The sequence below is a fragment of the Ruditapes philippinarum genome, unplaced genomic scaffold (genome assembly GCF_026571515.1).
Source record: "Ruditapes philippinarum isolate M1 unplaced genomic scaffold, ASM2657151v2 ctg5870_1_1_1_1, whole genome shotgun sequence".
Lineage (NCBI taxonomy): Eukaryota > Metazoa > Mollusca > Bivalvia > Venerida > Veneridae > Ruditapes > Ruditapes philippinarum.
The window spans coordinates 60,872-73,866 of record NW_026867098.1 but is presented as its reverse complement, the minus strand read 5'-3'; the positions used below and the strand labels follow the sequence as shown (position 1 = coordinate 73,866).

The following is a 12,995-nucleotide window of genomic DNA, read 5'->3' as shown; positions in this document are numbered from 1 at the left end:
TTTATAATCTTTAAGCACATTACAATATAACTTTCTTTTGAATACAAGAAAGAAAGAATGAATGAAAAAAAGCAAGCAAGAAAGAAAGAAACAAACGAACAGACAAAAAACGATAGAACAAAATAGTACTTTCAAAACTAATTTAATGAAACATTTCAATTAAGTTTACCCAAGTAAAGTGCTTAACACTAATTTATGATTACACGTGCTCCATTTACTGATGGAGACAGACCTCAGTATTATATCGGATATGAACCCGAGTAGAACCACTGACGATCCTTAAGTTAGTTGGATAGCTTCTTAACTTGAACGAGTACAAAGTCCCTTGCGAGATTTGAACCATTAGCGGCAGGGGCAAGTGGTCTGAAGTCAGTTAAACTCACAGCGGGCATCCTTGATAAACATTTCTTCATATTTTCATAGTGTATTTCACAAATGCGCTAGTTATAAAAAAATGTCATTACGTTTCGTTGCAAAAGAACAATTTCTTTTTTTCCCCAGGTAAACTGAATAATGCAATAATTCTATATTAACTATCCTTTGAGTGTTAATTTGATTTATAAACTTATTTACAGGTAATATCGGAATAGAAACTAATACGGGATCGCCTTTTCTGACTTGGATTGATTGGGCATTAATAGTGGAGATATAATATTGACAATACCATTTATGTTACTATTGCAGAGACAATGGTACTATTACAGATATAATGTTACTATTACAGATATAATGTTGCTATTGCAGAGATAATGTTACTATTACAGAAAAAATGTTGATTTTACAGACACAATGTTGCTATTGCAAAGACAATGTTACTATTGAAGCAACTATTACTATTACAAAGACACTTTTGCTATTACAGATGCTATGTTGCTATTAGAATGACAATGTTGCTATTAAAGAGACAATGTTTCGATTACAGAGACACTGTTACTATTACAGAGACAATATGACTTTTGCAGAGACAATGTTGTTATTGCAAATCATTGATACTATTGCAGAGACAATATTAATGTTGCTATTAAAGAGACAATGTTACTATTAAAAAGACAATGTTGCTATTACAGAGACAACAGGGTTACTATCAGATCCCACAACAATATCTGTGTCTTACAGTATAGCAGAGATCGGCTGTAATCTCTTTTCAGATTTTTTTTATGAAATCCACGCGTTACAGAAAATACATTGTTTCATTGAATAGATAAAAGATCTACTTTTAGCAGCATTGATTGTATTTAAATGAAATATCACTCGCAAAATGTTTAATTGATAGCGTTAGATAAATGGGAAAACGTCGATAAGAAAGAAAGTTTCTAAAATGTGTCAATTTGTTTTGCAATAAATGGTCTATGTACATTAATGTCGAGGGGATATCTTAAAATTACAAGCCCCCACATTTTTAAAATGGTTGTGATATATCCCGAAAAATAAATACATGACTTTTAATTTAATTTAAATGATTTTTTAAAACATCCTGTTTTGCTGAACCCCCTTTTACTGCAAGAAAAGCTTAGGCAAAATAATCGGGTTTGCGGATTACGGGCATAAGAAAAATATTAAGCAAAAAGATCCCGAAAAACTAAAACGTTGGGGAGTTAACAGTTGCGTTTCAAGTTTTACATTTAAGTTCAATTCCAAATTTAATTGTATTTTTAAGATACATCTAAGACACCGTGCTTATCCAGTAACGCAGGAATGTGCAAATAATGTAAAAGTAACGCCGTCTGTGCAACATTATTTCCTAAACGAATAACACAGTAAGTAAACGAATCAAAATGTTTTATTCTAAATAAAATTTAAAGAAATGAATTAACGCATACGGCTGCTACGACATTATACTTTTAACCAGCATTACATTTTTTTCAGGAATACGTTTACTTCTTTAGATCATTCGTGAGAAAGACAACATGATTAGCGTTTTGGAGGTGACTTGTGTGTTCCGTCAAATAAATATATACATTTTAAAGATTTAAAACATTATATGTTTTTATGTTCTGTATACCTAAGACATTTGTCAAATTACAAGTGTCGTAAAACAATAGAAGGAAGCTGGTGAAATAAGATTCCGCTCCTTTAAATGAGATAACCGCCGTTGCTTCAGAGCTTTATTCACGATTTCGGCGTTACCTCGTAAAAATGGTCTTAATTACGTTTAATCTGCTAAATTAAGTGTAATATGACACGAGTAGATTAGGAAATATCTCAGGTACAAGGAATATAAGAACTCATTAAGTAGCATGACGTTATAGTATTTAAACATGTCAACGAAACTAAAAATCGCCATCAATACGATAGTCCAATTAAGTGTACAATAAAAATATTGGTCCATTTATTTACCGCGATGCTCCTTTTAGTCACATAATTGCGCAATTCTGCATTACTTTTGCACAATTCCTGCGTTTTCTTGCACATTCCTGCGTTACCGGATACACACCGTGAGCATGCTGCTTTTCTTAAATAGCTCGCCTTATATGGACGACACAACTTAGGCTTGTCCGTACAGTCCATATCAGCCCCGCCTTATAAAATTGATATCAAAAGACAGTAAAATGCGAATCAGTATTACTACAATTCGAATTCCCAGCAAGACTAGAAGAAAATGTAGTTGTATAAGATTCGAATCAATACTAAGATGACATTCATTATATCATTACACAGTTCACTAGAAATAAATTTCTAATAGAATCATTCCGAAAGACTATTGAAAATAAAATTTAAAATAAAGCTGGTGTGACACTTAATGCGCAGGTGGACTCGAAATTTAAATTCTTCGGATAAGGTGCTTTTGCAGATAAAGTGCTTCTTCAGATATATAATGCTTCTGCAGATAAAATGCTTCTTCAGATAAAGTGCTTCTTCAGATATAGTGTTCTTCAGATAAAGTGCTTCTGCAGATAAAGTGTTTCTGCAGATAAAGTGCTTCTTCAGATAAAATGCTTCTTCAGATAAAGAGCTTCTTCAGATAAAGTGCTTCTTCAGATAACGAACTTCTTCAGATAAAGTGCTTCTTCAGATAAAGAGCTTCTTCAGATAAAGTGCTTCTTCAGATAAAGTGCTTCTTCAGATAAAGTGCTTCTTCAGATAAAGTGCTTCTTCAGATAAAGTGCTTCTTCAGATAAAGAGCTTCTTCAGATAAAGAGCTTCTTCAGATAAAGAGCTTCTTCAGATAACGAGCTTCTTCAGATAAAGTGCTTCTTCAGATAAGGAGCTTCTTCAGATAAAGTGCTTCTTCAGATAACGAGCTTCTTCAGATAAAGTGTTTTTTCAGATAAAGAGCTTCTTCAGATAAAGTGCTTCTTCAGATAAAGAGCTTCTTTCAGATAAAGAGCTTTTCAGATAAAGAGCTTCTTCAGATAACGAGCTTCTTCAGATAAAGTGCTTCTTCAGATAACGAGCTTCTTCAGATAAAGTGCTTCTTCAGATAAGTGCTTCTTCAGATAAAGAGCTTTTTCAGATAAAGAGCTTCTTCAGATATAGTGCTTCTGCAGATAAAGTGTATCTTCAGATAACGAGCTTCTTCAGATAAAATGCTTCTTCAGATAAAGAGCTTCTTCAGATAAAGTGCTTCTTCAGATAACGAGCGTCTTCAGATAAAGTGTATCTTCAGAAAAAGAGCTTCTTCAGATAAAGTGCTTCTTCAGATAACGTGCTTCTTCAGATAAAGTGTTTCTTCAGATAAAGTGCTTCTTCAGATAAAGTGTTTCTTCAGATAAAGTGCTTCTTCAGATAAAGTGCTTCTTCAGATAAAGTGCTTCTTCAGATATAGTGCTTCTTCAGATAAAGTGTATCTTCAGATATAGTGCTTCTTCAGATAAAATGCTTCTTCAGATAAAATGTATCTTCAGATAAAGTGTTTCTTCAGATAAAGTGCTTCTTCAGATAAAGTGCTTCTTCAGATAAAATGCTTCTTCAGATATAGTGCTTCTTCAGATAAAGTGTTTCTTCAGATAAAGTGTTTCTTCAGATAAAGTGCTTCTTCAGATAAAGTGCTTCTTCAGATAAAGTGCTTGTTCAGATAAAATGCTTCTTCAGATATAGTGCTTCTGCAGATAAAGAGCTTCTTCAGATAAAGTGCTGCTGCAGATATAGTGTTTCTGCAGATATAATGCACTTAAAAAATGTGCATTTATTTAACTCTCTACATTACATTAAAAACAAAATCACTGTGAATGATCAAAAATTTATTTACATATTTTGTCCCAACAACGTGTTAATAAATGACACTTTGTGACTTTAATTATTTTCTAATGTTAAAATATGTACATTTTTGTGTTATTTAATGTAATTTTTCTTGCTATCTGCTACTGTAATAGCTGATTTGATAGCTATCTGCTACTGTAATAGCTGATTCAGTAAACTACAGGGAAAAACGATTTTTACGTTTTCACGAAACGAAAGTTGCTTTACGTCACGCCAATTAAGCCTCTTTTCTTCTGTTATGTGGACTTTGTCTTAATAGTGTATTGAGATATTTTATACGAATATTCAAACGTCAAAGAATATTATCAAATATATCTTGAGATGTCCCCTGAAAGAAAATATACAACATCAAACATTTCACATCTAAATATTTGTCCGTCAATATGTTTATCAAACATGTAAACGTCTAAAGACAATTTCTTCTAGAAAAAAAAACATTTACCGCATTTACCATTTATACGTTTTTTTTCTTGTTTTTTTGTTGTTGTTTTTTTGCGATAAAGATAATGTTTTGTAATTTATCGATCACATTTACATGGTTTAAGTATTAGTGTGTACTTTCATATGTACTTTAACATAACTTTTATCAGCGAACGATTTATCACAAATTTCGCACTGATGCTACTTTTCACCAGTATGTATTTTCATATGTCTTTTGAGATGGCTACTTTGAACAAATGACTTCTCACAGATTTCACAATGATAATTTCTTTCACCAGTGTGTATTTTCATATGTGATCTAATGTTATTTCTGATGGAAAACATTTTTCCACATATTTCACAAGAATATTTCTTTTCACCAGTGTGTATTGTCATATGATATTTAAGAGTTCTTTTTAGTCCAAATGACTTATTACATATTTTACATGTTTGCGTTTTCTCACCAGAGTGCATTATCATATGATTTGTGAGGCTTTGCTTCACCGAAAACGATTTTTCACATATGTCGCACTTATAGTCTTTTTCACCAGTATGTATTGACATATGATATTTCAGATGATGACTACGAGAAAATGATTTCTCGCATATTTCGCATTTAAATCTCTTCTCTTGGAGATGAACTGATGTAATATGTTTATATAGATTAGATTTATAATTAAATAACTTATTACAAAGGTCACATCTATAATCCATGTTTCCGGGACAGTTTGTCATGTCAGAAGAAGCAGGTAAAGATCTATCACAATGTACCTTGAATCCTGTAAAGTAAAATTACATTTCTTAATTACACCAAAGTAATAATCTTAAACTTCAGACAGCTGTCTTAAAAAACCACCATATTATGTTCATTTTGATTTCTGAAATACGTAGGGCGTTTAAAAACAATACAGCATACTATAATGTAAACAAACAAAAATTAATGTCATTAAAGAAAGTAGAATCCGTATATTAATATGACATATGAGTGTTTCAGTTTACAGTTTTATTTTTAATTAAAGATATAAAGATGTTTCAATTAATGAATTAATACTAATTGCCGTTTATTAAAGCACGAGTATCGAATACATAAATGTCGGTGCATTCACCATCCGCATAATATAACATGTAACAAAAGTAAAATTTTAATTACCAATTTTTTTATATACATGATGATGTACATAAATAAATTATTTTTACCTAAGTGTCTGTTGTTTCCTATGCAGATAAATAGATCGAAATTTAATATAAATATTTCCTTTTTATGAACGTTTATGTCAAAACCATTGAGATAAATGTTACCTCCACCAACATTACAACAAAGAAATAATGTTTCTTATTCTTTACACACAAATGTCGCTCATTTTTATACAAATATCAAAAAAGAAGGCCATTCTGCGAAAATATTTTAGTAGATAATATCTTATTTAATTACTCTTTTCCGTTCAATATTTTTCTAAACTCTATTCATACCCGGAAGTATTCATTAACGATTTGAACAGGGGAAATTAGCGAGTAAGTGAACATGATTATTTATATACAATGTAATCAGAATTGTAGCAATGATGCGATAATTGTGATTGTATAGTGATAAAAAGATGAACTTGAAATATGCCGCCAGCTAGGGGATAAAATACATCGATTATATAAACATTGTGACGAATGGTCACTATAAAGTCTTTACCATAGAATTTTAAACAGCCTACGGTTAAAAATCTGACTATACATTAGTAGAAATGTCAGAAAATGAACAGAACAGAACTACTATTTCGTAACTTATACAACGCAGTAACTTGTTAAGATACATATAACAAATGATATATATAGCATGACTTCATATCTTTAGTTTAACTGTCTGGTTTAAGTCTGAAAACAGGATAAATTTAGTTTTTGAGTGCGATTGGGAGTATTTTGTAAATAAAAAAACATTTTGCAGATACGCGCTCTTCATCGCTGTTCAATTATGATATTTAGAGCCCGTCAGGAATCAGTGCCAGCAGGTAACTTGGGACAGTTTTTATTTGTTTTGGTCGTCAGACGACCAAACAAGTAATGGTAGCGAAATTTCAGAACCTGATGTGCTTATTTGCAAAAAAAAAAAAAAAAAAAAACGAAAGTAGTCCAAACTCCTCGAAGCGGTTACTTCCCTTTATATGTACACTAACGCCGAAAACTTAAGGGGAGATCACTGCGTAAAGATTGTCAAATGAAGGCGCATTAATTTTCAAGCTTTCTCGGGAAAAAAACTTATTCTCGAATAGTCGAAGATTTCTAATATTGTGCTATTCCTTGTAAATATACATGCTTATATTAAGCTCTATGATTATTTACATCAGTCTTAAACAACAGGTTTACCGTGAACAAAATATATCGAAATTAATAAGGGTTACAAACCCTAATTTAAAATAATGTGGTTTTCTTCAGACCGTTAACATATAACTTCACCGTGGACGCTCGCTTAGGAAGCGAGGGGTCTGGAGTTCAAATAACAGTTAAGGCAACTCATTTTTTTAAAATGGTTTAAGTCAAATAAACACTGAATTTACTATCAGTGTTGCAGTTAGTCTTATAGCCATTTTAATTCAGTTAAAACACTGGAAGTAGAATTGGTGGCACTATTCAAAACAAATGGGTTTATAATCTCACAACTTACACCTTTCTGACATTCTGACACCCAAACAAATTCAGCGCCTTCTGTGCTTTGATTCTTGTTTCCTGTCTTATTATGGTTCCTGTTTTAAAATATCAGTTTTAATAATGCAAGTTCCAATGTCATCAAGCAAAATAGAATAAAATGCATTAATTCTGTTCCATAGGATACATCATTAATTCATTTTATAGAAATTGTAATGTTGCTTTTTAAGATGTCAATATTTGAATATTTCATTTTGTTGAGCAACGTTATTGTATGTTTGAATTTTTGAGATTACTGAAAACAATTGTAGTCTTTAATTGTTCAGTAATTGATATTTTTATTTTCAGATTTTAAGGCCTTCTCCTACCATAGGTATAATATTAAACTGTTACAAATATAGTCGCCGGTTTCTACCGGCGACTAATTAATCCTAACACGAAGTTTCGCGAAAGTACTTTTCCCGAAAGGGTACTTTTCACGATCTTTGATGAATAAATCATAAAAAAATACAAAAAATATCACTGATTCAAGTATACAATACAACTTTTGATAAATTACAATCAAAATAATTACCTTTATACGCAACTTTTCATAAAATATAGAATAAATAGAAATAGACGCAGAGTCAATATCTATTTCCAGTAGGTTCCCGTTTCACTATACCCTTTTCCCGAATGAATTGGCATTATAAATCACGAAGTGAATTTGTGCTCACTTAAATTTGATTAAATTTATAAATCATTTAAAACATGAAATGGCCGTATTTCGGAAGTAGAAAAGAGTGTGTGTTAGTGTTGAGTGAATTGTGTGGCCGAAAGTGTGCAGTTCAAATTATTATAATCATAATGTGTAGCCTGTAGTTCAGCTGCCGATACGTTACTTGAATCAGTCAGCCAGCTAGCTCTTCGAGGTGGCTATTATATTTCTGGAACATGTGGAATTAGGAACATAAAAATATTTATTAGTGAGCTTGAAAAGCAGGACAAACATTACGGTAATGCGAGTATTTTAAAAGTGGTGAATGTGAAAACTTTGCCGGAAGTACAGCAATATTATGGGTAATAACTAATAAGGCTCAAAAGCACAGTTATTTGCCACTGGTTGCACACAATACGGAAGTACAATAAAGTTACACAAGAAATAGTGCATATAGTTAGAATCTTTCTATATAACTCTTCGGGAAGAACTCTTTTTAATTCAAATTCAATGCCAATTTTTTTTGGTGATAAGTACAATTTGTAAAGTGTTCAAAGTGTGTGCTTATTCTTTGGGTATATAATTCATTTTAACATACTACTTATTAAAACGTATTGTTTAGATACAATGCATACAGAGTGAAGACATTTAACATTATTTTGTGTACATGTAAAATGTTTTGCAAGGATGAAGTCCAACATTTGGTGGTATTTGTCAGTAACTTTCATGTACACCTCAATGCAAGCGTTCTCGCATATAGCATTCGTGTGTTTAGAAGTTTTGTAGAAAATAAGATTGAAATATTTTCACGATTTGGGACTTCCCGGCTTTAACTGTATTTTGAATGACTTGTTCATATATACCGGTATTACAGGTTTTCTTTTTTTGTATTTTCATGTCTTTCATATGTTGTAGTTGAGACTGGAATATCAGAACCGAGTGTACCTGCCCGGCTGATGCCTACACCAAACCCAAACATTCTGATATTAACTGCAAACACATGCCAGATATCGGTCTTGCTTATTCTAGTATATTTTAATTGTTTCACCTCAATTATATTTTCATGTATATTACATGTAGTGTCGAAAATCTGATACTTTTTTCTTTTTGTAGCTTTTTTGATTTACATCTTCATTCCCAACGGCAAAAAAATGACCTCATTTAAATAATGCAGTTTTATTCTTAAATGCGCTTGTATGAAGTCAATTTGGAGCAAGCACCCCAGTGCAGAGTTTAACTATATTTCGAGTATGGAATAAACTGAAAGAGATGACAGTCTGGCAGGTAAGAATAATTCTAAGCGAAAATACTTTAGATATAAAATATCATCATGTATCCTACAGCTTAGCACTTTGTTCTTGTATATCACCAGTGTGCATTGTCATTTGGTTCTTTGGTGTGTCGATCTTTTCGAGAAAATAGTTTCTCGCACAATTCACAAGTATAATTCTTTTCACCAGTGTGTATTCTTATATGTATTTTAAGATTAGCAAATGACTTGTTACATATTTTAAGTGTATACCTTTGCTCAAGATTAGCAAATGACTTGTTACATATTTTAAGTGTATACCTTTGCTCCCCCCTATGCGTTGTTTTGTGGACGTCAAGTCACATATTTTACATGACTATTTCCTTTCACCGGCATGTATTCTCATATGCCTTTTCATTTCACCTTTGTGGTTCGTTCGTGGCCGAGTGGTTAATGTCGTTGACTTCAAACCACTTGCCCCTCACCGCTATGGGTTCGAATCCCGACAGGGAATTTGGATTCTTTCATGCAAGGAAGCTATCCAGCTTGCTTACGGAACGCCGGTGGTTCTACTCGGGTGCCCATTCGTGCCTGAAATAATGCATGGACGGGCACTTGAGGTCTTCCTCCACCAGTAAAGCTAGAACGTCGCAATATGACCTATACTGTGTCGATGTGACGTAAACCCGAAACAAACTAACGAAATCATTACTTCTTTGCAAGAAACTGATTTATACTAAACTACGCATGTTTGCTCCGTTTCGCGGTATGAACAGTTATTTGTCGTTAAATCTATATTTAAGAGCAAATGACGTATTACATATGTCACATGTTTGCTACTTCGCCCTGTATGTTTTGTCATGTGCGCTTAAAGATCATATATACTTTCATGCAGAAATGATTCCCCACGTATTTTACATTCGTTATTCTTCTCACCAAGTAATTTGTCATAATTATGTGCTTTTAGCGCATCTTTACAAGAAACTGTTTTTTTGCTTCATTTCGTCGGTACGAGCAGTCATTTGTCGTTAACTGTAAGGCAAATGGCATATTACACGTGTCCCATGTTTGCAATTGATAATTGAATTCATAAAGTTTGATTATAGAGAATATGATAATGATATATAATAAGAGTTTTTCTTTACTCTAATTGTTGTTATATTAAATAAATGTTCGTTTGCTTTTTATTTTGATCACGTGACCCCTTTAAAGTAAAGTATATCTGTATAAGAAGTGAAGTGAGACCAAATTTGGTTTGGTTCAACTATAACACCAACGTAAAAAAACATATCCTAAAAAAAATTCACTGTTTCTTCTGTATCAGATAAAGAGCTACTGCAGATATAGTGCTTCTGCAGATATAGTGTTTCTGCAGATATAGTGCTTCTGCAGATATAGTGCTTCTGCAGATATAGTGCTTCTGCAGATATAGTGCTTCTGCAGATATAGTGCTTCTGCAGATATAGTGCTTCTTCAGATAAAGTGCTTCTTCAGATAAAGAGCTTCTGCAGATATAGTGCTTCTGCAGATAAAGTGCTTCTGCAGATATAGTGCTTCTGCAGAAAAAGTGCTTCTTCAGATATAGTGCTTCTGCAGATAAAGTGCTTCTTCAGATATAGTGCTTCTTCAGATAAAGTGCTTCTGTAGATATAATGCTTCTGCAGATAAAGTGCTTCTTCAGATAAAGAGCTTCTGCAGATAAAGTGCTTCTGCAGATAAAGTGCTTCTGCAGATAAAGTGCTTCTGCAGATATAGTGCTTCTGCAGATAAAGTGCTTCTTCAGATAAAGTGCTTCTGCAGATAAAGTGCTTCTGCAGATAAAGTGCTTCTGCAGATAAAGTGCTTCTGCAGATATAGTGTTTCTGCAGATATAATGCACTTAGAAAAGGTGCATTAACTCTCTACATTACATTAAAAACAAAATCACTGTGAATGATCAAAAATGTATTTACATATTTTGCCCCAACAACGTGTTAATAAATGACACTTTGTGACTTTAATTATTTTCTAATGTTAAAATATGTACATGTTTTTGTGTTATTTAATGTAATTTTGCTAGCTATCTGCTACTGTAATAGCTGATTCAGTAAACTACAAGGAAAAACGATTTTTACGTTTTCACGAAACGAAAGTTGTTTTACGTCACGCCAATTAAGCCTCTTTTCTTCTATTATGTGGACTTTGTCTTTAGTGTATTGAATTAGTTTATACGAATATTCAAACGTCAATGAATATTATCAAATATGTCTTGAGATGTCCCCTGAAAGAAAATATACAACATCACACATTTAAATATTTGTCCTTAAGACAATTTCTTCTAGAAAAATAACCATTTACCGCATGAGTTCCTTTTTACGTTTTTTTTTTCTTCTTTCTTTTTGTTTTGCTTTTTGCGATAAAGATAAGGTCTTGTAATTTATCTATCACATTTACATGGTTTTAGTATTAGTGTGTACTTTCATATGTGCTTTAATATAACTTTTATCAGCAAACGATTTATCACAAATTTCACAATGATGCTCCTTTTCACCAGAATGTATTTTCATATGTCTTTTGAGATTGCTATTGTGAACAAATGACTTTTCACAGATTTCACAGTGATACTTTCTATCACCATTATGTATTTTCATATGTGATCTAAGGTTACTTCTGAAGGAAAATGATTTACCACATATTTCACAAGAATATTTCTTTTCACCAGTGTGTATTGTCATATGCCCATCAAGAGCATATTTACGAGAAAATGACTTTTCACATATTCCGCATGCATGATGTTTCTCGCCAGTGTGTATTTTCATATGTGCCTTTAAGTTACCTCTCAAAGAAAATGATTTATCACACATTTCACATGCATATCTTTTCTCAACAGTGTGCATAGTTGTCCTATGTTTTTGAAGAGAACTTCTTAGTCCAAATGACTTATTACATATTTCACATGTTTGCGTTTTCTCACCAGAGTGCGTTATCATATGTTTTGTGAGGCTTTCCTTCAGCGGAAAAGATTTTTCACATATGTCGCACTTATAGTCTTTTTCACCAGTATGTATTGACATATGATATTTCAGATTATGACTACGTGAAAATGATTTCTCGCATATTTCACATTTAAATCTCTTCTCTTGGAGATGAACTGATGTAATATGTTGATATAGATTAGATTTATAACTAAATGACTTATTACATATTTCACATGTTTGCGTTTTCTCACCAGAGTGCATTATCATATGATTTGTGAGGCTTTGCTTCACCGAAAACGATTTTTCACATATGTCGCACTTATAGTCTTTTTCACCAGTATGTATTGACATATGATATTTCAGATGATGATTTTGAGAAAATGACTTCTCGCATATTTCGCATTTAAATCTCTTCTCTTGGAGATGAACTGATGTAATATGTTTATTTAGATTAGATTTATAATTAAATAACTTATTACAAAGGTCACATCTATAATCCATGTTTCCGGGACAGTTTGTCATGTCAGAAGAAGCAGGTAAAGATCTATCACAATGTACCTTGAATCCTGTAAAGTAAAATTACATTTCTTAATTACACCAAAGTTATAATCTTTAACTTCATACAGCTGTCTTAGAAAACCACCATATTATGTTCATTTTGATTTCTAAAATACGTAGGGCGTTTAAAATCAATACAGCATACTATAATGTAAACAAACAAAAATTAATGTCATTAAAGAAAGTAGAATCCGTATATTAATATGACATATGAGTGTTTCAGTTTACAGTTTTATTTTTAATTAAATATATAAAGATGTTTCAATTAATGAATTAATACTAA

General features: G+C 32.1%; 1 protein-coding gene across 1 annotated transcript; it reads right to left on the bottom strand.

Moving 5' to 3' along the window:
- Positions 1–11,025: 11,025 nt before the first annotated feature.
- Positions 11,026–12,415, bottom strand: LOC132734854 (zinc finger protein 227-like). The gene has a single exon (XM_060721716.1). It carries the CDS (start codon positions 12,413–12,415, stop codon positions 11,627–11,629), a length of 789 nt encoding a protein of 262 aa, XP_060577699.1. The 3' UTR covers positions 11,026–11,626.
- Between the last annotated feature and the right edge of the window lie 580 nt (positions 12,416–12,995).